This window comes from Lissotriton helveticus, chromosome 9, assembly GCF_964261635.1.
Source record: "Lissotriton helveticus chromosome 9, aLisHel1.1, whole genome shotgun sequence".
NCBI lineage: Eukaryota > Metazoa > Chordata > Amphibia > Caudata > Salamandridae > Lissotriton > Lissotriton helveticus.
Genome location: NC_136070.1, coordinates 63,682,579 through 63,709,217, shown reverse-complemented (window position 1 = coordinate 63,709,217; position 26,639 = coordinate 63,682,579). Strand labels below are relative to the sequence as shown.

General features: G+C 48.3%; 2 protein-coding genes across 5 annotated transcripts in view; both read right to left on the bottom strand.

Moving 5' to 3' along the window:
* ERH (ERH mRNA splicing and mitosis factor) overlaps positions 1-14,520 on the bottom strand; it is a 29,629-nt gene extending 15,109 nt beyond the window's left edge. The window contains exon 1 of one of the 4 annotated variants that reach the window (XM_078659455.1): positions 14,305-14,520. In XM_078659455.1, the coding sequence (XP_078515581.1) occupies positions 14,305-14,490 (186 nt within the window). In that variant the 5' untranslated portion in view covers positions 14,491-14,520. Of the gene's footprint in view, positions 1-149; positions 229-479; positions 641-1,873; positions 1,973-14,304 lie in introns of those variants that run through there. The other 3 variants (XM_078659457.1, XM_078659456.1, XM_078659458.1) reach the window with 3 other exon arrangements.
* Positions 14,521-19,288: 4,768 nt separating this feature from the next.
* On the bottom strand, positions 19,289-25,300 carry LOC144782624 (uncharacterized). Its single transcript, XM_078661984.1, has 2 exons — positions 23,258-25,300; positions 19,289-20,073 (listed from the first exon to the last, which is right to left on the bottom strand). The coding sequence occupies exons 1-2, from the start codon at positions 24,293-24,295 to the stop codon at positions 19,867-19,869; spliced, it is 1,245 nt and encodes a 414-aa protein (XP_078518110.1). The 5' UTR covers positions 24,296-25,300; the 3' UTR covers positions 19,289-19,866.
* Positions 25,301-26,639: the final 1,339 nt, after the last annotated feature.

Below are 26,639 nucleotides of genomic sequence, written 5' to 3'. Positions count from 1 at the left end.
GTGGTCCTCTACTGCCATTCCCGACCACTATAAACTAGAAGTATTACCAACACCCACATCATTGGGATGAGAAAGCGAGCTGGCCCTGCGAGGATTCGAACTCGTGATCCGTAAGCCACAACAGATGTCAGCAGCGAGCGTTAACTAACCGTGCCCTTGATCGGGTTAGAAAAGCGGATGTTCGATAAAGCACACATCGGAGGTACAGCTCACGGGGAGTAAACTCGAACACACACCACCCTCAGCCTTGGAAAAAGAATCCACTCGGAGCACGAAGCGTGCTCCAACCGGCGGAGGACTCTAGGCCGCAGACAGAACGCGGAGCAACCGCCAGCAACAACCCCTAAGCTGGAAGATTCCAGGTGCTGGAACCCGCCTCCATCTCACGCGGCAGGAGGAGTCCCGCGACCCTCACGCGCAGCGCCCCCTGCCCCGCGGCCCATCTCCCGCGCCCGGACCGCCGACGCGGCCCCGCTCACCATGGTGCGCAGCTCGCCGTCGTTGGTATCAGACGCGCAGAAATCACTAACGGAAACGACGATCTCCAAACAGGAAGTGATATCACTGCCCGCCTTGAAAACACAGAAAGAAACGAAGGATACCGTGGCCATCTGTGAAAGACATAGAAGAAAGCTGTCCAATCAGCGCGCACCTCTGGCAAAGATAAGGTGGCGGCCATTGCAGAACTAGAATGGAGATTTACCTACAACCGGGCTGCAAACCTGCGTTCAGCCAACCAGCGATAGAACGTTATTGCTTATTGATGTATATACAAAATGGTGCCCAAGGGTAACGTTAACACCGTGAAGAGCGGCGTTGTTCTAAAATCTTTAACATTTAATAAGTAGAACAAAGATTGGCAATTCTGCGTCAGGACCAGAAGCTCTGATTATTCTTCTTAGCCCTTTTTACTATTCACTAATTATAAATCCATGGGTCTAAAACTACAGACCACACGGTTAAGGTCCACCAATAAAGTCCATAACAATACCATATAATAGTTACAGAAATTCCTGTGATTCTCTTTCTTTGCTACTCACAGCAGCACAAGCTTAGTGCCTCTACTTATTACCTTACCTATTTTATTTTATTAGCATTTACATAGTACTTCCAACTCGGATGGTATCACTGTGCGACGTAATAATAGCTCCCATCACATGGTCACTAGGTGAGGAGCTGATATCATACGGTTTGCTTACAATTAGCTGGAAGCCTCTGCAGAGAGCAGATTTCCATCTAATTGTTTGGATGCTCTGCTCAGTCTTTTATTTATTTTAATTTACAGAGTTTTATACAGCGCAAACTTGACCCGAAGGTATCGGATATCAGAGCACTTTACATAGCACCAGTTTCGTTACATGAGGACACATTGATATCTGTTAGGCACGGGGAGATTAAGTGATTTGCCCAGAATCACAGGATGTTCAGCGTCATTACCGAGACGCGAACCCGGTTCCCCAAATACGAGGTCGCCCGCCCTAGCCGTTGGGCCAACTCCTTTCCCCAGTCAATGCCCAATATGAGAAAACCTCCTCAGTATACCTCAAAACTTAGTTTTAGGTGTTGGCTGGCGGTACGGTGTTTGGTTTGGGGGTAGGCATTGAATACATTTTTTTCTAGCTATTAAGGACACAGAGGCGAGGATTATGCTTCTCTTTACTGAGAAAATCACAGTAGCCAATCAAAACACTTAAAACTTTAACCAGCATATCCCATGAACCCCATCAGCCCAATGTCTCATCCAATCATAGGGGTCATGTTTCCCTAGACATATATTGTTTAAACCATAGCCCATCCTCTTTCTCTGAAAACATCAAAGTAATGCCTCAAAAACATGAGTCCAACAAGAAACTTCCGCCAAACACCCACATACCCAATCGACAGGAAGAACCAAATCTGACAGGTGTAGATGAACTTTCTTCGCAGCGATATAACCGATCAGCAACCTGCAACACATTAGGCAGCTTCCAACTGATTTAGCATCCGTTCCTGAACAAAAAAAATATTGATAATAATATCGAATCCCTTAAAGATATCATAATCAAACAGGGGTGGTAAAATGAGATAGCAATAAAGCAATGCATCACAAGAAACAGCAATAACGTAGAAATAACAGGCAAACAGTTAAACAGAGTTTATTTCAGAGGGTGTAATAATCCTCGCCTCCATGTCCTTAATAGAATTGAACATTTTTGACGCGTCAGTTAGAATTTTTTGTATTTTATGGCATGACCGGAGTCTTTGAGTTATGCTAATTTAAAGTTGAGGCACCACCATCAATGCAACATCCACAATAGGTTGATGAAAAAACACCTTAAAAGTGGAATCTAAAGATCAGTCTGCGGCAGCCAGAATGTCCTCCAAATGAGAACTAGTAGAAAATGCTTTAGAGAGTATAGTCCCTCTCACAGAGTGTGCCCCAAAAAGGGATACATCAATACCAGCTTCAGCCAAAAGCCATTTAACCCCGTGGTCTAACGTTGCAGGCGTAAAGATTTCTGTAGAGAAATGAGCAATTGCCCTGCGGAATCTCTCTGTAACTCACATGCACACTACTCATAAGATTTAAGACATTTGACCACACACAACTATGATGGAAAGCAGAATAATGAATACATCGTAATGCAGTTTTAGTATGCCTTGAGATAGAGAAAGACACCCTGGAGGGAGTAAATAGTCTACCTGCTAAATCATAGGCCCTCACATTCGAAACAAGTCTACATGAAATGTGACACAGAAGAAGCGTCAGCTTTGCTAACTGTTTGCAAGAGGAATCTTAGTTTGCTGGCCAGGTTCTCAAAAGCACACAACAACATCCCATAAAATGGAATATTTCAGTTGAGGGCGACAAATCAACCGAATACCCCTAAGCAATTTGCATACTAAAGGATGCTCACCCACCGGTTTGCCATCCAGATGAGTATGTCCAGCAGTAATAAAAGAACGGAAGATGTTTATCGTCCTATACGCTAAGCCCTGACTACCAGGGTCAGATACAAAATTAACAACCATATGGATACCTTCCTCCAAGGGATCCACACTCCGTTCACTACACCAACACACCCAATCGGCGCCCGGCCGTCTCATATTATTTATGCGTAAAGGGTGCCAAAGACTGTGACAAGAAGAACATAGCTTCATGCAAAACTCCCAGCACTTGCCAGCTTCACTTGACAGTCTCCACGCCATGAGGTACAAGTGCTCCTGATCCACCAATGGGTATGAGAGGCCCATCAAGTCAGAGAGAAGATCCGGAAAGGAGAGAATCCTCACCAGTGGTGCATCAGACAACGTTATCGCTACAGGAAATGAAGACTGGGCTTCCAACTAGGGGTCACTAGGACCAACTCTGCCATCTGCTGACTCACCTGTGAGAGCACTCTCTGGATCATAGAAAAGGGAGGGAACGCAAAGATGGCTTGGTCCATGTGGTGCAATACCAGGACATCTCCATCCTGCCTTCCTCCGACAACACTATTCACTCCAAATAGTAAAATCCTTTCCGAAGGTGTAAGATCTTCAAACTCTGAAGGGCCCGATAATGAAGTGGTCCCAGGATTATCGCTTGGATGGTTGACGTCAAAATACGTACTAGGCGAGCCAAGATCTTCAATGATATAGTTGGAGAGGCATGGGTTCTTTTCATCTCTTTCTTGATAGACATCCATTTCTTTAACAGCAACTGGAGCTCGGCCTTGACAGAGTCTACCTGAACCCCCAGGCATTTCAGAGTCTGAGAAGGAACTAAGATCAATTTCTCTGAGTTGATGACAAACCCTAGATCCTAAAGGAGTTGGATATCCCAAGAGGTGTAGGAGAACTGTGTCTCTGCTCTGCGCCATGACGAGAATATTGTCCAGATATATAATAATACTTACTCCCCGCTCCCTGTGATACTGGACTACTGGTCGCAGCAACTTGTTGAAACACCAGGGAGCTGATAAAAGATCAAATGGCATGGCGGTAAACTCATACCAGTGAAGTTGCCTACAAAACTGGAGAAACCTCTGGTTGGGAGCAAAGATGGGGATTGCCAAGTAAGCATCCTTGAGGTCGAGACCGACCATCCAATCCCCCTCCTGTAGAAGATCCCAAAGCAAGTGTATGCTCTCCATTTTGAAGCGGCGATACACGATCTAAGAGTTGAAATGTTTGAGATTTAGAAGCAAACAAAAACCCTGGTCCTTCTTCTGGACCAAGACTATTGTGCTGACAAATCTTTGCGGTTTGGTGAAGACCTTACCACCTCCCCTTTTAAGAGCAGCAAACGAATCTTACCATCTAGAAACCACTCTCTACTGGGGAAAAAAGAAGAGTGGGATGCTTCTTTTGTCGAGAGGGGGACTGAAATCCAGTCTGAACCCCTTAACCATCTGGAACACCCAAGGGTCTTGTGTGAAAGTCCTTCAATTGTGCAGATACAACTGTTTCCTTCCCCCCACCACTGCCTCTGAAGATGAGATAACTCTTACCTGAATAAGTGGTATTGGCAGCATTGTTTCCGCCCCTATACCAGCATTGCTGGGCACGGCCACAACGTCCTCTGTTGAAGGTATTGTAGAAGTTGGTGGAGCCAGAGGGGGCACCTTTGCCCCTTTGTGAATAGCCTCGGGAAGCCTGGTTGAAACAACAGCCTGGTGCTCTGCCTCAAAATAGCGCCCGTCCCTGACTAAAAGTCCACTTTTAAAGACTTTTTTCATGGACGTTTGGGCCTTATCCAAGGTGGAGAACATGGAAAAATACTTGCTGAGGTCCTTTACGAATTTGTGTATGAATAGTAAACCATTAGCCATATTGCCTGCCTCTGTAGATGCCACCTCTGCAAGCTTCAGGTCAATCTGCATGAGGAAAGACTTAGAGTATTATGTGGGCATTACACAATTAGCATTGCAGAGAAGGCACAACACCCGCTGAGCCCATTAAAGGACCTCCCACTGATCCATCTGCAAATTTGCCTCCTTCACCTGGACGACCAAATCTAGGATCTTGGCAAGTGGACTGGAAAGATTTAATAGTTTATCTTGGCATCCTCACCATACCCTATCTGGACCTTTTTGGGGTATTTTGCAAACTTTTTAAGGAAAGTGGCCACATTGGGGTCCAATTCTGATGCATCCACAACTTTGCCAAGGAGAGAGGGCCAAGGGCATTTAGATCTCAAGGTGTTACGCACTACACATTCAAAACCTTTGCGCAATCTGTTCTGGACGTAATGCACCACTTTCATACAAGGTACCCTCTTGGTGGAACGTAGATGAACAATATTCTGTGGGTCATATAGTGGATTTTTATTGGTTGGTATTTCCGGTGCAGAATGTTGTGTTTTATGCTTGCATTTTGCCGCTGGTTGCTGAGCCCCTTGAGGAGCTTCATAATCAGATGAGGGGGGAGATGACACTAAGGACAAATTCACCACGAGGCCACTGAGACAGTGGAAACCCCAGAAGGGCCCTTAGGAGGGGTGCTCCCATATTCATGGTCCGGGAAGACCTAAGTAGCAATTTGGGAGAGGACTGTCATCAAGGAAGACCCCTCGAAGAGGCTGTCTGGGCAGAGCCCAGATATTGGTCGCAATATCATTAGAGATTCCCCAGAGAGCCCCACTAACTCACGCCACCCATAATGGGAAAATTATTGTGTAAATTACCTCAGAGCACTAATCAGGGCTTGATTAACGGAACCCTTCATTTTTTTTTGTCAAATCTGTTTATTGGCATTTGTGCTATTGAGCATACAATAGGTACAACATTTGTGTATCACATCTGAACTGATATATCAAACAATTGTACATAGGCGAAGTAACATGTCATTCAGACGCTGCAGCTGTTCATAGAGGTGTCACAAGGTGTGTGTTAAAGAGTATGCTCCTGAATGCTTCCACAACATAGGGGAGACAGGGCTCCCCAGCCCTGTGTACAGAGATGATATTCATATTACAACCGTAGAGAATCAAATCGAATCAAAACAAACAAACAGCGGCATGAGCACAGATATAGCGTGTGTATTGACCCCCTCCCCTCTGCCCCTCCCTGCGTGCGCGCGCCTCCAGTCTCATCCACTCCTGTGCTATGGAGCTGTGCGTCGCACCATACAAGAGGCGCAACTATTAGCCAGGTGTACTGCCCGCGGTGCACCCCCTCGCCCGGTGTGCCTATCTAGTCCTCTGCTACCCCTGCACTCGCAGTTCTATCTACTGGTTGCAGGGCATTAAGCATGTGCTCCGAACGCTCCGCAATGAGTTCCTTGCGAAGCCGCACCACCTCATCCCGTCTTATGGCAGTCCATTCCGCCCGGGCCCATGCCTGTAGGGACAGGGTCCACGCCTGTACGCTGGGCGGGTCACGCGCCTTCCACCTCTTCGTGAGGAGGCGTGTCGCCACCACCATCCCCAGATCCAGGAAGCGGGACGACACCTTATCTGTGGGCGGTCTCTTGAAATGGTGTAGAAGGTATTCAGGGGATGATTTGCCCGGTACATTGCCTGAGTAGCTCGCTAATGTCTCTCCAATAAGTGCCCAGCCCTGGATAGTTCCACAAGATATGGAGAAGATCCGCATCCGTCTCGGCGCATCTGGGGCAGAACGCGTCAGACCTGTGGAAGTATTTGTTAATTAGGTCTGGGGTGAGATAGGCCCTGTGAACAATATAAAGTTGGATTTGGCGAAAGCGCAGGTTTCTGGGGATGCGCACTGGGATCTTAAGGATTTTCTCCCATTCCATGTCGTCAAGTGCTCACCCCAGGTCTCGCTCCCATTTGCCTCGAAGTGGGGCTAAATCCAGTTCCGTGTGTGTCCTCAAGGACGCAGCAAACCATCTAATTAGGCGCCGGCCCCTGCCCATGACGTGGAGGTATTGCATGGTCAGGTGCTGCTTAAGCTCCACCGTTACATCCCCCCACCTAGCCGTCATGTGCTCTATAAGGGAGCGATGCAAAAGGAACCCTCCAGGGGGAACCCCGTCCTCAGCAACCAGTGACGCATAAGGTATCAGTGTTCCATCTCTGTATAAGTCACCCAGCGTCTGGATATCCGCCTCGTGCCAGTGCTCTAGCAGATGGCGTGTGAGGACCCCTCTAGCCCTCCAAAGGCACCGCAGGTGCATAGGGGAGCACCCCCCGCGTGAGAAACATCGCTCTGCTGAAGCATTTGTATGCCACCTCCAGTAGCAGCGGGGCGGGTCGCGCCGTCTCTGCCAGTGGATGGAAAAGTGTATGGAGGCTCGCTCGTGGCGGTGTCCTCCCTCCCCCTGTCCGCTAGCCAGCGAGCAACCCATTGAAGCTGCGCAGCCAGATAGTAGTGCTCGAAACAGGGGGTGGCTAGTCCGCCCCTGTCCGTGGGCAGGAACAGTTTCTTAAGCGCCAGCCGGTGCCGAGACGTGCCCCATATGAAATCGCGCAAGATCGCGTTAAGCTTGACGAAAAAGGAGGCCGGTACAAAAAGGGGGAGATTGGCAAAATAGTACAGAAGGCGGGCGAGCATGACCATTTTGGCAAGGGCCACCTTGCCTGTGGGGGTTAGTGGGAGTGTGGACCAGAAATAGACCTGGGACCTGAGCGCTGCCACCGCTCGCCCCAGGTTCCCATCGAAGAGATTGGCCGGCTGACGGTAGATCTGGATCCCCAGGTACTTAAAGGTGTCTGCGTTCCATTGGACTCTGGTGCCATGAAGGCAGTAGGCGGGGTCGTCTACCCCGCTGCTGAAAGCGTAGAGGCAGTTCACCAGGAGCCCCGAGATCGCGGCAAAGCGACTCAGTAAGTGGGCCAGTTGCTCCGGTATGCGTCCCACATCCCTGACGAACACCAGCAGGTTGTCCGCGTATAGGGAGACCTGATGAGTGGCAGCGCCGAAGGGGATGCCATCACCCAAGGTGTGTCTCATGGCCGCGGATAGGGGCTCCATAGCCAGCGCGAAGAGCAGTGGCAATAGAGGGCACCCCTTTACGGGTGCCCCTACCCACCGCCCCGCCACCGCCTCCGAGACATAGGGCCCCAGTCTCACGTGGACCACCGGATTGCGATATAAGAGGTCAACCATCTGCAGAAAGTCCACGTCCAGCTCATATCTCTCCAGCACTGACGACAGATAACCCCACTCCAGACAGTCAAAAGCCTTCTCTAGGTCTAGCACCAGGCATCCTGCTCTAGGCCATTCCCGCGTCGCCTCAGCCGCCAGCCTAAAATATCTCCTAAGGTTCAGGGATGTGGACCGCGCCGGCACAAAACCATTTTGATCCGAGTGAATTAAGTGAGGGACCACTGGCGCCAGGCGCTCTGCGAGTATTTTGGCAAAGACTTTATAGTCAATGTTAAGCATTGCCAGTGGGCGGTAGGAGCCTAGAGCAGTTTGGTCTCTGCCCGGTTTGGGCAGTGAAACCAGAAATGCCTCTCGCATGGATGGCGGGAACAAACCTGCATCTATCGCTGCGTTGTACAGCTGTAGGAGACGGGGCACTAGGATGTCCCTGTTTGCTTTATAGTATTCAGCTGGCAGGCCGTCCGGCCCAGGGGTTTTCCCGGTCGCCAGTGCCTGTATCACGTCTCCCACTTACTCCAGGGTGAGCGGGTCATTAAGCGCGTCTCTATGTGCTTCAGAGGCAGTGAGCAACGTAACCGAGTCCAAGAACTCTACCATTGCGTGCCTAGGGCCAGTGCCTCGGGCCGTGTACAGCTGCCGGTAATGGTCCGTCAGCGCCTGATGTATTTCACGCTGCGTGTAGACCAGCTCCCCACCCCTCGCGTGGGTGGCACCTATCGGGGTACCACAGCTTTCCTTTTGCACCAGCCAGGCCAGCAGCCGGCCGGCTCTATCCGCCTTGGCATGAGTCCTGGCCGTGTGCACCGCATAATTGTGACATCGCAGCCTTTCCAGAAGAACCGCGTGCTCACCGTGGAGGTCGCTGAGCTTGGATGAGTATCGGCCAGTCCCCTCTCCTTCCCTCTCGTATGTCAAGAGCTCAGCCTCCAAGTGCGCCAGGGAAGCAGACACTGTTTTGCGGATGTTCCAAGTGGCCCCCATACAATGCCCATGAATGGTCACTTTGTGGGCATCCCATTCTGTCCTGGGATCATTCACCGTCCCTGCATTTTCCTCAAAATAGGCTAGGATGGCTGTGCCCAAGGAAGAGCGGAACTCAGCGTCTTCAAGCGCAGCTAGCTGTAGCCGCCACGTGGGTACGGGAGGTCAGTCCGCCCCCCAACTAATTTGGAACCATAGGGGGTTGTGATCAGAGTGTGTCCTGCCCAGGTATTCCGACCTAACCAGGAGTGGGAGCAGCGATTGGGAACCGACTATCCAGTCTAAACGGACATGTAGGTCATGAACTGGCGAGTAGTAGGAATATATTTTATCTGCAGGGTGTTGCACTCGCCATAGATCATGGATCCCCCAGTGCGAGAGCCATTCCTGAAACGCCTGCGCATTTGACGCTAATGCTGCAGCTCGGAGGGGGGAAAGGATCTGTCCATATGTGTGTCTAGAACCATGTTAAAGTCTCCCCCAAGTAAACATGTGAGGCCTGCATAGGGATGAAGGATTTGATTTAGGCTTGCCAAGGAAGGAGGTCTGATCCATGTTAGGTGCGTACACTGACCCCAGCAGGACCTCCTGACCGTTCAACCGCCCCCTCGCTAGAGAGTACCCCCCCTCCGGATCCACCTGTGTGGTTTCGCAAGTAAACGGGACACCGGCCCGTACCCAAATCAGCGTGCCACGCACATGCGCATGCACAGAGAAGGTTGTGCCGTAGATTTGCCCTCTTCAGCGTCTGCGGAGCCGGGTGAGTTCTGTCTGGGTCATGTGTGTCTCCTGAAGGAGTGCAATCCCCACCCTGTGTCGCTGCAGATAGGAGAAGACTGAGTAGCGGCGCGATGGGGTGTGCATACCGCGGATGTTCCAGGTCATTATGTTAGTGCACGCCATATGGTGAGTCGCAGCACTGCCTTCCGAGGCCATGGGGGGCGTTGCAAGCGGGGCCTATGGGCAGCCTCCCGGGGGAGGGAATGGGGGGGAATCAGTGTGCCGCTGCTGGAACATGTAAACTATAACCAACCGTGTAACAGAGTGGGCGAGTTCCCAACGGGGCATACGTCCAAACCAGAAACGGAGCTACTACATAGTGATGTGTTGACTCAGCGCAATGTGTACATGGTGGAGCAGGGAGCCAACAATCGAGCCAAGGTATACCCCTATCGAAGGCCCTTAGACAGCTTAGAGGTGCCTGAATAATGCTAGGATGAAAAACGCGCGGAGCCAATGTGAGCTACCCATAGGGGGACACTGCCCGTGCCGGGCACCTAGCGTCTCCCAACTGCGGGTCTGGGAGCGCTTCTGCATACTCTAGGCTGTACATGCGCTATAGGCAGCGTCTGCAGAGGTGACTAATGACGCATTCTGGCAGCGCACTTCGTAGCATTTTGACAAAGGATATAAGGAACAGAGCATTTAGGAACAGAGTCTGCAGGCCAGCCACCATAGTTCATCATCCAGTCACATAATGTGGTCAGCTGTCTGGGGGGTCACCACGGGCAGGCCCGCATCCTCTGACAGCACAGTGGAGGGGGTGGATGAAGTGCTCATGTCCAAGTCAATTAACGGAACGCTTCATGTGGGTATACAGTACTTCCACCAACCTCTCTTCCATTTGGTACTCATAGGGCACTTCTGCATATTCCATGTGCTTTCCTCTTCTTCAGCGTAGTAGGCCATTCTGATGAAGATTAATTAATCAGTGAGAACCTGGAAGATGTTCGGGGGGAAAACAGCCCCAAAAAGCTGGTGCCCAAAGTTTCTATCGAGACAAGTAGGGGCAGGAAACTGCCCGAGCCAGATAAAATTAAATGTGGAAGGAGTTACCTGACGATATATCTAGGCAAAGCCCTCGTCACGTTTATGCTCCCTGCCGGGCATTCACTGGGGACAGGAGCCAAAAAACTTCTCTCTGCACAGTGCATGAAGCCGAATGGGCGAACAAAGTGCCCAAATCAGCCTTGCACGCAAGTGTGGAGGTAGAAATTGAAAGAGCACTTGTCCTTACTCCTAGTGGCAGGAACTCTTTAAATCTCCACTCCCACGCCACTCTGGCCAACGAAACGAGGGCAAACAACAAGTCCTCTTTTGAGCGGAATGCGCTCTGTTGCCAAATACAAATACCACAAAGCATAAAAGCGAAACAATGCACACAAAGCATAGGCTCTGTAATAAAGAATAAATTGCACTTATCTCAGCAGCAGCAAAGTAAGAAGGTGGACTATGGTCATAAATATATATAGATAGGGAGGCATGACCCCTATGATTGGATGATACATTGGGCTGTTGGGGCTCATGAGATATGTAGTTTAAAGTTTTAAGTGTTTTGATTGGCTGCTGTCATTTTCTCAGTAAAGACAGAGAAACAGAATAATCTAAAGCCTCCAGTCCTGCCATGGAATTTAAAAGTGCCTCGGGCTGTGCCCAGCACTAAGCCTCGCCCTTTCATGGGCCCTGTCCTCTTCTCACACAATAAAAAAGTTCCACAAGTGGGAAGGTCTGCATAGTACTTACTATTCCTGATGAAGTGTGAAGTACTTTGTGGAAATTGCCTCTGCATCAATAGAAGTCAATGGGAAAAATACATTCCCCCAATGTCATTTCAAAATCTCCCATTTTCCTGTTCTAAAATGTTGGCATGTATGTTATTTGTAGTTCTTTGTTAGTTATTGGAATTAGTCTTCTGCTATCAAGAAATTATTTCATGCATTTATTAACTCTGGTTTATTTGAATTAGGTTAATAGAAGCTAGGTTTGCTTATTTTTGTATTAGCATTTTACTGATGCATACAAAAATGATGTGTTAGCTTTTGTTTACAGAAGCTGTGCATTTATTGCCATGGAGAGTGAAGGGAGAGAGGGAGGGAAGAGAGATTCATTGGTACATGTGAGGACAGTGATGCCAAATTACATGTTAGGGAGAGTGAAGTGAAAGAGATTCATAGGTACATGTAAGGAGAGTGATGGCAGATGACTTGCTAGGCAGAGTGATGGGAGAGGGATTCATAGGCACATGCAAGAAGGAGTGACAGAAGAGGATATTCATGTGGAAAATCAGAGGTATTCTTATGCAGGGTGCCAATTTTTACAGGTTGTTTAGAGTTGGCTGGATTGGTTCTCTTTGAAGTGTATGAGGTATTGATTGTGGAATGTGTGAGTTCCTTTGTTATCCTTGGTGGTTTAAGAGCTGATGGAGAGAGCTCATTGATGACAATGCCGTTGGTATTTGCTTTGTACCGTTTTACTACTGTATTTTTATTTTTGTAAGTGAGTTCAAAGTATTGTTTCTGGGGGCTATGTTGAGATAGCCTACTCTTAACCCATGTTCTAATACTTAAGGTGTTACTCATTTGCTCCTATCTTTGGTGTATGGAAGTTCCTAATTTGGCAACTTGTACATATAGGAGCCAGAACCCCTTTCAAACCGCCACGGGGCACGCAGGAGTGATTGGGCCCAAACGTGGGGATTGAGGCTTTTTACTACTGATTTCCCAGGGTTCAGACCTACTATTGATTCTGAGCAAGTGGGTCATGTACCCCATCTGCACTTGATTCCCAGTGTTAGCGTCGTCTGAACAGTCCAAGACTCCCCTGGGATAGCGGGGCTGGGTGGGGGCGGGGCGTTGGATACAGGGTAGAGAACACAAGCTCACAACTCAAAATGAACACCACAGCAGCAATAAATCCTTGTCCAGCCAAATACTCACTTTTATGAAAAAAGAAAAGTATTTTATTTCTATTGCTGCTAACTTAACACAAAGTAGGAATACAATATTCACAAACAATTACACAGCCCCACTGAGGGTGGGGGCTCTAGTGTTTCTTTGGCAGTTCCCTGTCCCACTCTCTACTCGCTGTAGCGATAATTCCCCATTCACTATTGGTGACATCCAGGGTATTTTAGAACACAGAATGAGAGGCAAAAACAGTACAAAGTGTAACAAACAATAACTTAAGCAAAGTACTGAAGGAAGGAAGATGAGTCAGTCACTGTTTGTGATTTTTCCCTTTTTATTCCATTCCTTTTCAGCAAGCGCAGCCAACTCTTTTCACCTAAACACAGGCTTCCTCAAGGCTGCAAACATGCAAAAACATACAACAAACATAAGTGTATTTGAAAACCAAAAACATGACAGTTAGACAAAAAACACAAATATGTTTCACATTATATCATAAGTGTTTCCAACTATTTAAACATTAAGTACATTCAATGTCACAAACAAACATTTAATAACAACAACTAGGAACTTAAGGAAGCCATAATCACAGATACTTACACATACCGACCATCATATTAAAAAATACATCTAAAACCTATTTTTTTTTTAAAGAATCTAAAAACGTATATCTCACATATTATACATCAACAATAAACACACAACTCACATGGTCCAGTAAGGTCGGAAAGGAAAACAACATTTGTATCCACACCAAAACACTAGGGACCATATCTTCAACCACATCACATGGGTAAAAGAGGAAGGAAAAAGACAGACGGATGTGAAAAGCAGGTGCACAACTCACAGCACAACACCCTCATTGGTTACCCCGGCACACACAAAACACAAAAACAGATACTTCTCGTATTAAAGACACAGGAAAACCAATTATGGCATAACACTTCATATACAAAACAATGCACACAAATCCATCATCCAGAAACTCCATGTTTATGGTCAATAGCAAATCCATCCACAAGGTGAGGAAAGCCATAAAATAAAATCAAAAGAAGTCCAACATTGAAGTGAACAGCCAAACAATAGAAAGGGAGCAAGGAAGAGACAGAAGTGAGAGACACCTTAAGTGCCAGTCGCTCAAACAATGCCAGATAGTGCCCCATCACAACATACAATGAGACATCAAACTAGTACTGTGACTTGTGTGGCTGCCTTTCACACTCGTCTGCCTCTTCCCTTCCTCTTTCTTTTATCCACGTGGTTTGGTTGAAGATGTGGTTCCTACTGTTTGGGTGCGGATACAAATGTTTGTTTTCCTTTCACTCTTTCCTGGACTATGTGAGTTGTGTGTTTTTTTTTATTCAGATAGACCGAAAGGGAGTCCAGAATTCATATCTCTTTCTCATCTGATCCGAAGTATCCAACTTAGCAATGCATTTCATTGATTGCAGCCAGCCACACTCCTCTGGGGAAGCAGGAGATACCCACAATTTACATACCTCTCTATGAGCCAAGAGTATAGCATACAATGCTAGCTTTGCACCGTCCTTAGTAACGCTGCATTGCAGATCTAATCTCCCAAATATTATCAGCTCAACACTTACCTTGATCTGCACTTTCAGGATATTAGACAGGCAATTACTCATGACCTCCCAAAAGGACTGGATCTTCGAGCAATGTACAAACATGTGAAGGTCATCTTCATTTGGACTGCCACACTTAGGACACACCACCACTCCTCCTGACCCAAATTTCGACAGCTTTCGTGGAGTCCAGTAGGCCCTGTGCATGGTAAAGAAATGGTTCCGCCTGAAATACGCAGATTTGACTATTTTCAATAAATTCAGGAAGTTAGGAAAGCTGTGAGAAGGAGAGGGAGGAAATAATCAATTTGAAAGCAATTCTGTCAGGAGTTTTAAGGGAAAGAGTCAAGGAGAGGTTGGAAGCTAGCCAGTTGGCACATTACGAATATGGGGAGGGCTGTAGCAAACTACTAGCCTGGAAGGCAAAAAGCGATCAGGTCAGAAATCTGATTAAAGAAATTAGATGTGAAGGGTCAGATGCAGTTCTAAGTGATAGCAGTGGAATAGCTTTAGCTTTTTATAAGTATTTTGGAAAAGTATATAAGGAAGATCTGGTGGTTACGGAGAGGGATGTGCTGACTTGGTTAGACTACATGGAGCCGTTATCAGAAGAAGATATGGGGGCATTGATTAAGGAGATTTCTGTTGAGGAATTGGCGGAGGCTATTAGGGGTGGTAAGAAGGGAAAGGCTCCAGGGCCGGATGGCCTTCCAGTGGAGGTGTATAAAGCATTAACTAGTGAGTTAATACCTTTACTGAGGCAGCTTTTTAATGCTGCTTTTCTGTTTGATTTTGAGCTACCGGAGTCTTGGAAAGAGGCTATTATAACAATAATCTCATACCCTGTCAAGTCATTAAAAAATGTAGAATCGTATCGGCCTATTTCTCTTTTAAATGCCGATTATAAGCTCTGTGCGAAGATGATAGCAGTAAGGTTAAATGTGCTAATGCCCTACTTAGTCCACAAGGATCAGAAGGACTTTATTAAAAGTAGAACTCTGATGGCGCTGACATATTGTCTGATAGGATCTATAAATATGCCCACGGCCTACAATCTTCCCTTGGCAATAATAGCGCTCGATGCTGCTAAGGAGTTTGATCGCGTAAATTGGGTATACCTTCAGACATTGGCATAGTGCCTTAATTTGGGTGCAAACTTTTGTAAAATAATAAAAGCCATATATAAGGCTCCGAATGCTAGAGTGCTAGTTAATGGAGTACGGACACAACCGGCGCAGATTGAGCGGGAAACTAGGCAGGGATGCCCTTTGTCCCTACTTTTGTTCGACCTTTATATTGAACCCTTGGCCAGAAAAATTAGGAGTAGTCAGGGTATATTGCCCTTTGAAATTCATGGCTGGAATAAAAAGATTTGACTCTATGCTGACAATATTTTAATTTTCACAACAAATTTACAACAATCGATGGGGTGTCTGTTGGGTATAACGAATGAGTTAGGAAAAATCTCGGGGTATGGCATCAACAAGCAGAAAACTGAAGTTATGGCTTGGAATATGGAGACAAAGGGGATGGAATATAAAAAAGAAATAAGATATTTGGGGGTCAGGGTTACCCAGTATATTGCAGATCTTACCAAGGTAAACTTTAATAAAGTTAAGAAGGAGAATAGTGTGGCTTTAGGAGGATGGATGCATCTCCCACTCACATTATATGGTCGAGCGAATTTAGTGAAAATTATGGTTTTGCCGAAGATAACTTTTTTGTTTGAAACAATCCCGTTAACTTTTCGGAAAGAGTGGTTCATAAAACTGCAGAGCGAAATCAGTTCATTTATTTGGGCGTCAAAATGACCACAGCTTTCCTGGAAAAAATTAAGAAGGAGGCTGATCAAGGGGGGTTTAGCTCTGCTGGATTAGTTATTTTATTCTTGGGCATTTCTGTTGAAGAATGGAAGGATGTTATTAGATTCCCCGACAAATACAGTGATAGGTAGGATGTTTTAAGAAATGCTGATAGAAGAAGAGGGAGCAGAAATGGGATTTATGTTCAAATTTGCGGATCCGAAGTATTTAAAAAAAAGTCAGATTAAAGGTGTTAAAAGCTATGGCTGAAACATGGTACAGAATTAGAAGAATTCAAAAAATTCTGTACTTAAGTTGGTCAGCCCCGATTTGGGCTGCGCCAGGCTCTCCAATGTGGACGAAGAATTTCTTGGCTCAACCACTTAAAGAGGCAGGTATTTTAAGGTGGAAGCAGCTGTTTCCAGATGGTCACCTAGTTTCGTGGGCCTGGTGTGAGCAGGAGTTGGGTTCAAGATTCTCAAGATTTAAATACCTGCAGATCCAGAGTTGGTACATGGCGTAGGGTGAAGAAATAGGTGGTTTAAATGAACTTGAGGAAAAGCTTCTGTCCAGTGCCGTGTTTAAGAAAGAAATTGCACTTTGGTACTGGCTGCTGCTTGAGACGGAGGAGGGTGCTGTCACGTTACTGGAAGATTTGTGAGAAAGATGCTTGCAAGAGACTGGGCTGGAAGACCAATGGCAAGTATCTATGTCTATGCTTCACAAAGTTTTGTGTTTACTGTTGACGTATAATATGTTGGTTAATCTTTTTTTAAATGCTTTTTATTACAATAGGTTTTAGATGTATTTTATAACACTATTGCAAGTATGTATAAGTGTCTGGGATTATGGGTTCCTTAAGTCCCTACTTGTTTTTCTTAAATATTTGTATGTGACTTAATGTTTGTATAGTTGTAAACACTTGTGACATAATGTGGGACATATTTGTGTTTCTTTTCTAACTCTCATGTTTTTTGTTTTCAGATACACTTATGTTTGTGATATGTTTTTGCATGTGGGCAGCCCAGAGGAAGCCTATGTTTAGGCGCTTGCAGAAAAGGAATGAATAAAAACGAAAAAAGTGACTGGCTCATCTTGCTTCCTTCAGTACTGTGCTTGAGTTGTTGTTTGTTACACTTTGCACTGTTTTTGCCTCTCATTCGATGTTCTAAAGTGTCTAATACATGGCCAATTGGTAGCTGGTCATTTTTAGGTCTCAGCTAGCGTGGTTGCGCACAAGCGCAGCTCGCTCGGCGAGATTTTATGTTTTTAGGTCTGTTTCAGTAAAGGGCTTTAAGCCCCACCCCTCTTTTCCATTGGCTGGCGTCGCCGTTTATGCTAAAGGGTGGCCAGCCATTGGAAATGAGCTTTTCATGACGTAGACTTTTCTCTTTTTCAGATGGACCACTTGGACGGGCTCGCCTGATTTCAGTTTGTCGCAAACGATTTCTTATCTTTATGGGGCCATGTGTTTACACACATGGCCCCATAAAGACAAGAGATTGTTTGCAACAAACGGAAAGCGCAGTCCTCTTTCACTTTCGGGACGCGCATGCCTGCCCGTCTCACTGTTTATCTCGTGTGGCGTCGTAACGTTCTCAGGACCAAGTGTTCACCGTCGCGGTGAGTTTTGGGGATGGCCCTTGTTTAGACGTTATCAACCAAAGAAATTGATTCAAAAATTAATCTTATATTGTGAAAGGCAGCGAGTCTTTTAAGACTCTCAATGCTGCCCGGTGCAGGGTTTCACCTCTAATTCACTTTGGGTTCGCTATCAAAATAATGAGGCAAGCGCTGGATACTGGAAGACAAGAAAAGGTGTATTTCTCATGAGGAGATCACGTCAACTGCAGACACCGGGATATCTGAGGAAGGTGTTCTGCTGATAACTCCTTTGGCTCTTCCTTTTATACAGGTTTTACACAATGCATTTGGTTCATCAACATGGTTACACAAGCTTGGAGTCCCCGCCCCGGGCAGTTTGCCACACAAGCCCAACAGTAATTCTCTTCCCACCCAGGTCAAACAGACAATCTTATCTTGCAGCTGGACCCTGCTTCAGGTTCTAAAACTTGTGAGACCGGCCAGATCTAAGAGTCCGTTCTGTTGATAAAAACAGGTCCCATTGTTGGTAAAAACAAGTCTTGCTGTTTGCAGTGCAATAAATCATGTTTGCAAGGGTCTTTTTGGTATTTGGAACCTGTTTGTGTAACTAGTTGCAGTGAGAGGTAGAGTGTCCAAGGGTTTGCTTGTAAACAGAGATGAGAGGAAAAACGAGTTTGTGGCAGCATGTGGCGCTGAGGTTTGTCGTGACAATAGAGTTTATAGCCCCCAGCACACATACCAGGTCGGTCAAAGGGATGCTAGTAAGGGCAGGGTGAAACAAAGGTGACAACAGAGTACAAAATAGTTGCAATCGATTAAAATGACTGCAGCTTATGTGCACATAGAAATTTTCACCAGACAAGATGGTGCAGGTAATGTTCACGATTGTCATTTCGCTTTTAACAATATCACTGTGCCCCTACTTCCAAATGAATCCTCACTGTTCCTCACTATAAAAACCGGTATTCTGCACATACCTCTTGGGCGGAGCCTGCTTCACTCCTTTCCAGTTTTTAACCTGGTTATTAATATTGCGGCAACACCCTTCATAAATTGGGTCTGAAAACCAAAAAAACTGGATGTTCTTGTTACCCTGTGTCACAAGCAATACTGTATACCTATTCGGGTCCAAAGAAGGTTCTATACCATCTATCCTTCCTAAATGCTAAGGGACATGGCATACTCACCCGTCAGCGCAGCCCTGAGTCTTGTATTTTCGCTTGTATGTGCGGTTAACAACTCACCAGGTCTGAGGTTCTATTTTATGTACCCTAGCTGTAAGCCACGTGTTTGTAATTCTTCTATCCTTCATCGTTTACTGTCGAATTGCTGATTGAAAAACCCCTCCGCTTCCATTTCTGGTTATCAAAAATAAAAATTGAAGCAGGGTATAGGTTTCCTTCTATGCGCTGGTTCCCAAAGGCTTGTCGCCATCTTGGAGTATGTCGAAGTTCTTTGCCTACTCTATCTTATTCTAAAAACATAATCTAATTCCTGATTTATGATTTCTTTACTTATGGCGGAATTCTGTTAACTCGGGAGTGTCTATTGTTGAGAACAATGCACAGGTTATTCAATTGCACTAACCTGCTTCCTCCTTTACCAATGCTAGTGTAAACACTCATATGTGTTGTAGCGGGGTGGGTGACACAGGGGAAGGAAGTGAATCGGAATGCTGGAAAAGTGCTTTTAACGAAGGCTTTATTTTTAGGTAGGCTTTCTTTCGCCTGCTGGATTGTCTTATACGGGCAAATTCGTCGGTGTCCGTCCTGACACCTTTGGGGAACACGGATATGTCCAGGGTGGCTCTGCGACGTGCAGGTGTTGTGGCCTCCAGAACGTCGGGGTAGTCGTCGACCTCCAGCCGTAGTCCGGGAGTCAGGAAGGCGCCACCGGAAAATGAAGGGAGAAAAAAGAGGATTCAGGTGGAGTGTTTGATTCACACTCGAGAAGGGAGAGGGAGTGAGGATTTCCGTGCGACAGTGCTATATACAGGTCGAGGTGACGGAGTGCCCGTGAGGAAGGGGTGCAGGGAGACGTATTGCGGATACAGTGAGCGGTTCACCCGCTCCAACCCGCCCAGCCCGCTACCTTGCCCCGTACCTTTGTCAGCCACGCCCCTCCAGTGGGTGCGTGGCAGGGCGATACGTGAAAACGTTGGCCTCCTGGCTTGTCGTCAGCGGGGGTCTCGTCTCTTCTCCAACCCGTCTCCGGCTGTCTCCCGGGTTCCTCCTTCTTTTGTCGTGACGTGCTCCTCCCTGGGCGGAGACTCCGCAGTGTAGCTGTCGGCATTAAAGGTACAGAGTCCCGGCACAGTCTCTTCACCCCATGGGTATGCAAACTCCGGGTTGGCCCACTCCTCTTCAGGCACCGTGGCGTGTGGCTGGAGGGGGTGAGAAAAGGGCAACATAGGTACCGCAGTCCACCAGTCAGGCGTTGGCCTTCCCTTGTCCATGTCATCATCACAGGGACGACCCGCCCCGTCACATACCTCCCCCCCTGGCATCTCCCGTTCGGGGAGGGGAAAGGCACGGGAGAGGTAGTCCGCGTTGCCATGCTCAGTGCCCTTCTTGTGCAGTACCTGAAAGGAATAGGGCTGAAGGGATAGGAACCAGCGTAGCACCCTGGCGTTCGTGGCTCTATTGCTATGCATCCATCTCAAGGGGGCATGATCAGTCAGTAAGACGAATGGTTTCCCCTCTAGATAGTATCTTAGCTTTTCGATGGCCCACTTTATGGCTAAACACTCACGTTCGACTGTGGAATAGCGGCACTCCCTGGGGAACAGCTTCCGGCTAACATAGAGTATGGGATGTTCCACTCCGTCCACCCCTTTTTGGGAGAGTACCGCTCCTAGGCCGATGCTCGAGGCGTCTGTAGCCAGGATGAAGGTTTTGTTGAAGTCTGGTGATTCCAAAACCGGGGCCCCTGTTATGATTTGCTTCAGCTTCACAAACGCCTCTTGTGCCTCTTGGGACGGGGACAAGAGTTCCTTCGGTTTCACGCTTTTCCTCAACAGGTCCGTGAGTGGCGCAGCGACGGCAGCAAAGTTGGGAATAAAACGTCGGTAATAACCGATTAAGCCTAGGAAGGCCCTTACCTCTCTTTTGTCCTTTGGGAATGGGGTTAGCTTGATGGCCTTGATCTTTTCGGATTGAGGGGCTATGGTTCCCTTGCCCAGGACATATCCCAGGTAGTTGGCTCTGGTGAAAGCGATTCGTGATTTCTTCGAGTTGACGTGTAAGCTCGCGGTCTGCAGTGCGGACAGGATGGTGTATACATGTAGCAAGTGATCCTCCCACGTTCTACTAAAGATCACGATATCGTCTAAGTATGCTGAGCTAAAGGAACCATACGGCTGCAGAACCCGGTTCATAAGCCGCTGAAAAGTGGCAGGGGCTCCGTGCAATCCAAACGGTAGGACCGTAAACTCAAACAGGCCGTCCTCTGTGCTGAAGGCCGTCTTCTTCCGATCGGCTTCACGCAAGGGTACCTGCCAGTAGCCCTTGGTGAGATCCAAGGTGGTGATGAAGGTGGCGTCGCCCAGTTTTTCGACCAACTCGTCGACCCTCGGTATGGGGTAGGCGTCGAAGGAAGAGATGGAGTTCAGGGCACGAAAGTCCATACAAAATCTTTTTGACCCGTCTGGCTTCGGGACCATTACGATCGGGGACGACCATTCGCTTCTCGACGGTCGTATTACCCCTAAGTCTAACATGTCTTGGACTTCTTTTCTGACGTCCTTTCGTCGGGCTGCGGGGATCCGGTAGGGTCTTTGCTTCACCGTCTTGCCGGGTATGGTGTCTATACAATGTTCCACCAAGTCGGTTTTTCCGGGAAGGTCAGAGAAGATGGATGACAAAGGATGAAGTACCCTATCGAGGTCCGCTTTTCGTTCCTCCGTCAACTCCGGGTTGACCACCAGGTCCTGCAGGGAGGAAAGGCTTTCGGGTCTTTCTGGGAGAGTCAAAGAGTTGGTCCTTGGTATGGGTCCGATCCATTTTTTTTAGCAGGTTGATGTGGTAGCTCTGTCTTTTTGTCGGGGAGAGTTTCAGTCTGTAAGTGGTGGCGCCTATGGTGTCCACCACCTCATATGGCCCCATCCACTCTTTCTTTTGAGCCAGGGTGGGTAGAAGAACAAGAGCCCAGTCTCCGATCTTGAGAGACCTCAATTTAGTACCACGGTCGTACGCCTGTTTTTGTCTTCCTTGTTGTTTTTCCAAGTTCGTTTCTGCCAAGTCTCTCAGCTTCCCTAGTCTGGCTTTTAGCTGTGTTGTGTAGTCCAGGAGGGATCTCTGGTCGTCGGCCTCCTGTGATTCCCATGCTTCTTTCGTGATGTCTAACAGGGACCTGGGTACCCTTCCGTACACCAATTCGAACGCAGAACACCCGAGACTGGTTTGTTTTTGCGCTCTTAACACATAGAGCGCTAGGGGAAGCAACCGATCCCATGCGGGGCCTTCGGTGGTCAACATTTTCTTCAGGGCTGCTTTCAGGGATTGGTTGTAGCGCTCCACCAGACCATCGGTCTGTGGGTGGTAAACCGATGTCTTCAGGTGTTGTATGTCGAGAGTTTTGCAGACCTCCTTCATCAGGCGAGAAGTGAACGGAGTCCCTTGGTCGGTCAGGATTTCTTTTGGGAATCCGACCCGGGAAAAGAGTTCGATCAGTCTTTCAGAGACATTGGCTGTTGTTGGGGCTCGAAGGGGAAACGCTTCGATGAAGCGGGTGGCGTAATCCACAAGGACCAGCGCATACAGGTGTCCCCTCGGGGTTTTTGGTAGGGGTCCTATCAGGTCCATTCCCACCCTCTCAAAGGGCACCCCGACAATGGGCATGGGCTGTAGCGGCGCCGAGGGAGGGCGGTGTGTGTTCTTTCTCTGGCAGACGTCACACTTCTTGCAGTACTCCTCCACGTCCCTATAGATACCAGGCCAAAAGAAATGGCGAATGATGGAGTCCGTGGTTTTTTCTTTACCGGAGTGACCTGCCGTTAAGTGTGCATGGGCGAAGAACATGACCTGTTCTCTGAAGGATGTAGGGACAAGAAGTTGGGGCACGCTTCCCGCCTTTGGTTCTCGATACAGTAGGTTCTTGTGAATCACGAACCTAGGAAACGGTGGGTCCTCGTTCTCGTGTGCGGAGTGAGCAGCCTCCCAGGCGTTGTACAACGACCTGTCTTCTGTCTGGGCGTATTTGAAGTTGCGGTCCATGATCCACGGGTCAGATGTTATCAGAGCAGGCTGGGGGTTATCAGCGGTCCCTGCCCTGACGGACAACTCCTTTCGGAACAAAGCGAGAAACTCGGGGTTATCGACCCCCAATATGACGTCCTCTGGGAGAGTATCTACCACCCCTACTCTTACTACACAAGCGGGTTTGTCTGTAGGGCGGATCGTGGCCTGGGCAAGGGGGTAGGGCTTTACATCTCCATGGACGCAACGTATGTGCACCCTTGTTTTAGGGACATATTGATTAGGGTTTACCAGGCGGGTTTGGACCACGGACTGCCTACACCCAGAGTCTAATAAGGCTCTTACCATGTAGTCATTTAGTCGTATACTCACGTAGAAGGAGGGCCCCATCTCGGCGGAGTACAGAACGGTTCTCGGGAGATAGCCCACTTCCATCGGTTCCTCCGCTGGGTGCTTCCTGGGACAGAGGCGGGCGATGTGGCCCCATTCACCGCACTCGAAACACTGCGGTCCTCGAGCCATCGGAGCTTCAGTTCTCCATAGTTTGAGTTTGTGGTGCTCTACCAGGACGAAAGGGGTTTCTGTTCTCCATGGTTTGGGTTTGTGGTGTTCCACAGGGACGAACGGTTTCCTATCAGGTTTGCTTTGTGGTACCGGCTTCTCAGTCTTCAGGGGTGTTGACTGTTTGTGGGGCCTCTCATGTTCCCAACCCAACCCACGGGGTTGCGCTCTGGCGTAGTTGGCAGCCATCTCTATGGCTTGTTCTATGGTCAGTCCCGAATGCTGTCTTAACCACCGCTGGGACCCATAGGGGAGAGCCTCCATGAACTGTTCGAGATATATTCGAGCAAGGATCTCTTCCTTGGTACTGGACTCCGATTGCAGCCACTTGTCCGCCATCATTTTGAGCCGGAAGAACAGGGTCTTTGGGTTCTCCCCTGGCGTTCCTTTCTCCCTTCGGAAGCGAACCCTGTACGCTTCGGGGTCCAACCCCAAATGGTCCAGTATGATAGCCTTGACATGGGGATAGGGGGCGTTTCCTGCCGGGTTAGCCACCTGGTACGCGAACTGAGCCTCACCGGTCAACAGGGGGGCGAGGAAACAAGGCCACTTCTCTTCGGGCCACCCTAGGGCTCTCGCCGCCCTTTCAAAGTTAATCAGGAAGGCGTCGGGATCGTCCCCTGGAACATATTTTTGCAGAGCTATGCCTGAGGGGTGCAGCGTATGTCCACGGGGTTCCATCTGCACGACCCCGGCTGTTGGCGGTCCCGCTCTCTGGATGCTGTCTAGTTGGGCCATGACTGTGTTTTTAAACAGGTTTCTATCGGCCTGAGCTGCGTTCCATTGCCTTTCCACAGCCCACTCTAGCTTCTCCTGCCCCTTTATCAGGTGTTGGATAACGGCGTCCATCTTGGGATCACAGACGGACTGTGGTGGAGATCCAACTTCTGACACCACTTGTAGCGGGGTGGGTGACACAGGGGAAGGAAGTGAGTCGGAATGCTGGAAAAGTGCTTTTAACGAAGGCTTTATTTTTAGGTAGGCTTTCTTTCGCCTGCTGGATTGTCTTATACGGGCAAATTCGTCGGTGTCCGTCCTGACACCTTTGGGGAACACGGATATGTCCAGGGTGGCTCTGCGACGTGCAGGTGTTGTGGCCTCCAGAACGTCGGGGTAGTCGTCGACCTCCAGCCGTAGTCCGGGAGTCAGGAAGGCGCCACCGGAAAATGAAGGGAGAAAAAAGAGGATTCAGGTGGAGTGTTTGATTCACACTCGAGAAGGGAGAGGGAGTGAGGATTTCCGTGCGACAGTGCTATATACAGGTCGAGGTGACGGAGTGCCCGTGAGGAAGGGGTGCAGGGAGACGTATTGCGGATACAGTGAGCGGTTCACCCGCTCCAACCCGCCCAGCCCGCTACCTTGCCCCGTACCTTTGTCAGCCACGCCCCTCCAGTGGGTGCGTGGCAGGGCGATACGTGAAAACGTTGGCCTCCTGGCTTGTCGTCAGCGGGGGTCTCGTCTCTTCTCCAACCCGTCTCCGGCTGTCTCCCGGGTTCCTCCTTCTTTTGTCGTGACGTGCTCCTCCCTGGGCGGAGACTCCGCAGTGTAGCTGTCGGCATTAAAGGTACAGAGTCCCGGCACAGTCTCTTCACCCCATGGGTATGCAAACTCCGGGTTGGCCCACTCCTCTTCAGGCACCGTGGCGTGTGGCTGGAGGGGGTGAGAAAAGGGCAACATAGGTACCGCAGTCCACCAGTCAGGCGTTGGCCTTCCCTTGTCCATGTCATCGTCACAGGGACGACCCGCCCCGTCACATGTGTATAATCATATAGGGAACTTATCAGTGTCTCTAGGTGGTGTATATTATATGCTGCATGGTGAGCCACAGTGCACATGGCACACCACTGACATTTGTGTGTGACATTCCACAAGAGGCAGCTGCACATTATAGACAAGCATTTGCAATGCAATAGGTCTCGCATTTGCGAGAGTTTAAGCTATTGACATTGTAAACGACAATGCCTTTTATTTATGTTTTAAAAACCAACACGTAAATAAAAGGCATTGTCATTTACAATGCCAACAGCTCAAACTCTCGCAAATGCGAGACGTACTGCATTGCAAATGCTTGTTTAGGGGGGCAACCTGGTTTGATAAATTGGTGATTACTTCAGATGGTGGGTGCAGTGATAGATCTCCTGGCTGCCAATATTTGTTTCAACATCCAGGGTATACCTCACTAGCAGACTGAGTCTCAAGAGTCCCTATTTATTCACATTGTATGTTATTACAATGTAATAAACATTTCCGGACTGACGCTGCTGTTTTATTTTACCGCTTCTGTTGCCGGATCACTGGCTGTGGATCATCTGGTGTCGCTGTTTGCTGAGCTCTCCACGTATGAGGCCGAAGTGAGTGGCGCTGCTCTACTATTCCGACCTTTGATCCATGGCCTGAGGTTTGCGCTTCCAGCGTTCCACTCTACTGCTGTTGCAGGCTTCTCAGGCGGTGCTGTGATCTCCTGGCCTGGGTGCACCACTTGTCTTGTTTGGCCCAGCTTGCTCCTTTTGCTGCTCCGGCTCCACCAGCCTGGTAGTACTGGTGCTCTCTGCATTGTTGCTCCAGTTCCGTGTATCCAGCTTAGCCGCTGCTTCACTGCAGGCACAGACTGGCTATTTGCAGTGCATTTGCATCAGGTCCACTGTGCTTTACTACGGACCGGTTTTTGCTGCGTTTTGTGGTGCCTTGTCATGATGAAGTATTTTTACTACTCCTCTAGGTTTCTGAGTTTGACCCCCTTACCTGGATCTGCCCCTAGCTCTCTCTTTTTTTTAAAGACTTGGTGGGCGCCATTTCAGGATCCCTCCCAGCCGGAAAGCCTGTCATTAAGATGGTGGTCCTATCAAACTCGAAATCGTAGAAGGACTAATCTCTAGCAGTCCCTGTGTAAAAGAAACTGGAAAAGGACTTTTTTTAATTTAATTTAATTTCTGCCCGTGTCCACTTTTTGTATGATCTGCACTTTTTCGTCCCCTTTCTTGTTCCTTCTCTTTCCCTATCCACCCCAGCCACTCACCCACTTCATCTCCTTGCTTAGTCTGGCACCTGGCTAATCTAATATTTCCTCATCCTATCTTCCTAGCTCCCCTAGGATCACACCTCCCCTATTCTCCCGTTATCTTTCTGGCACCACCTGGACATTCTACTTGCGCTCTTCCTTGAGTTAACTCCTCTACTAGGGCACTTCACTCAT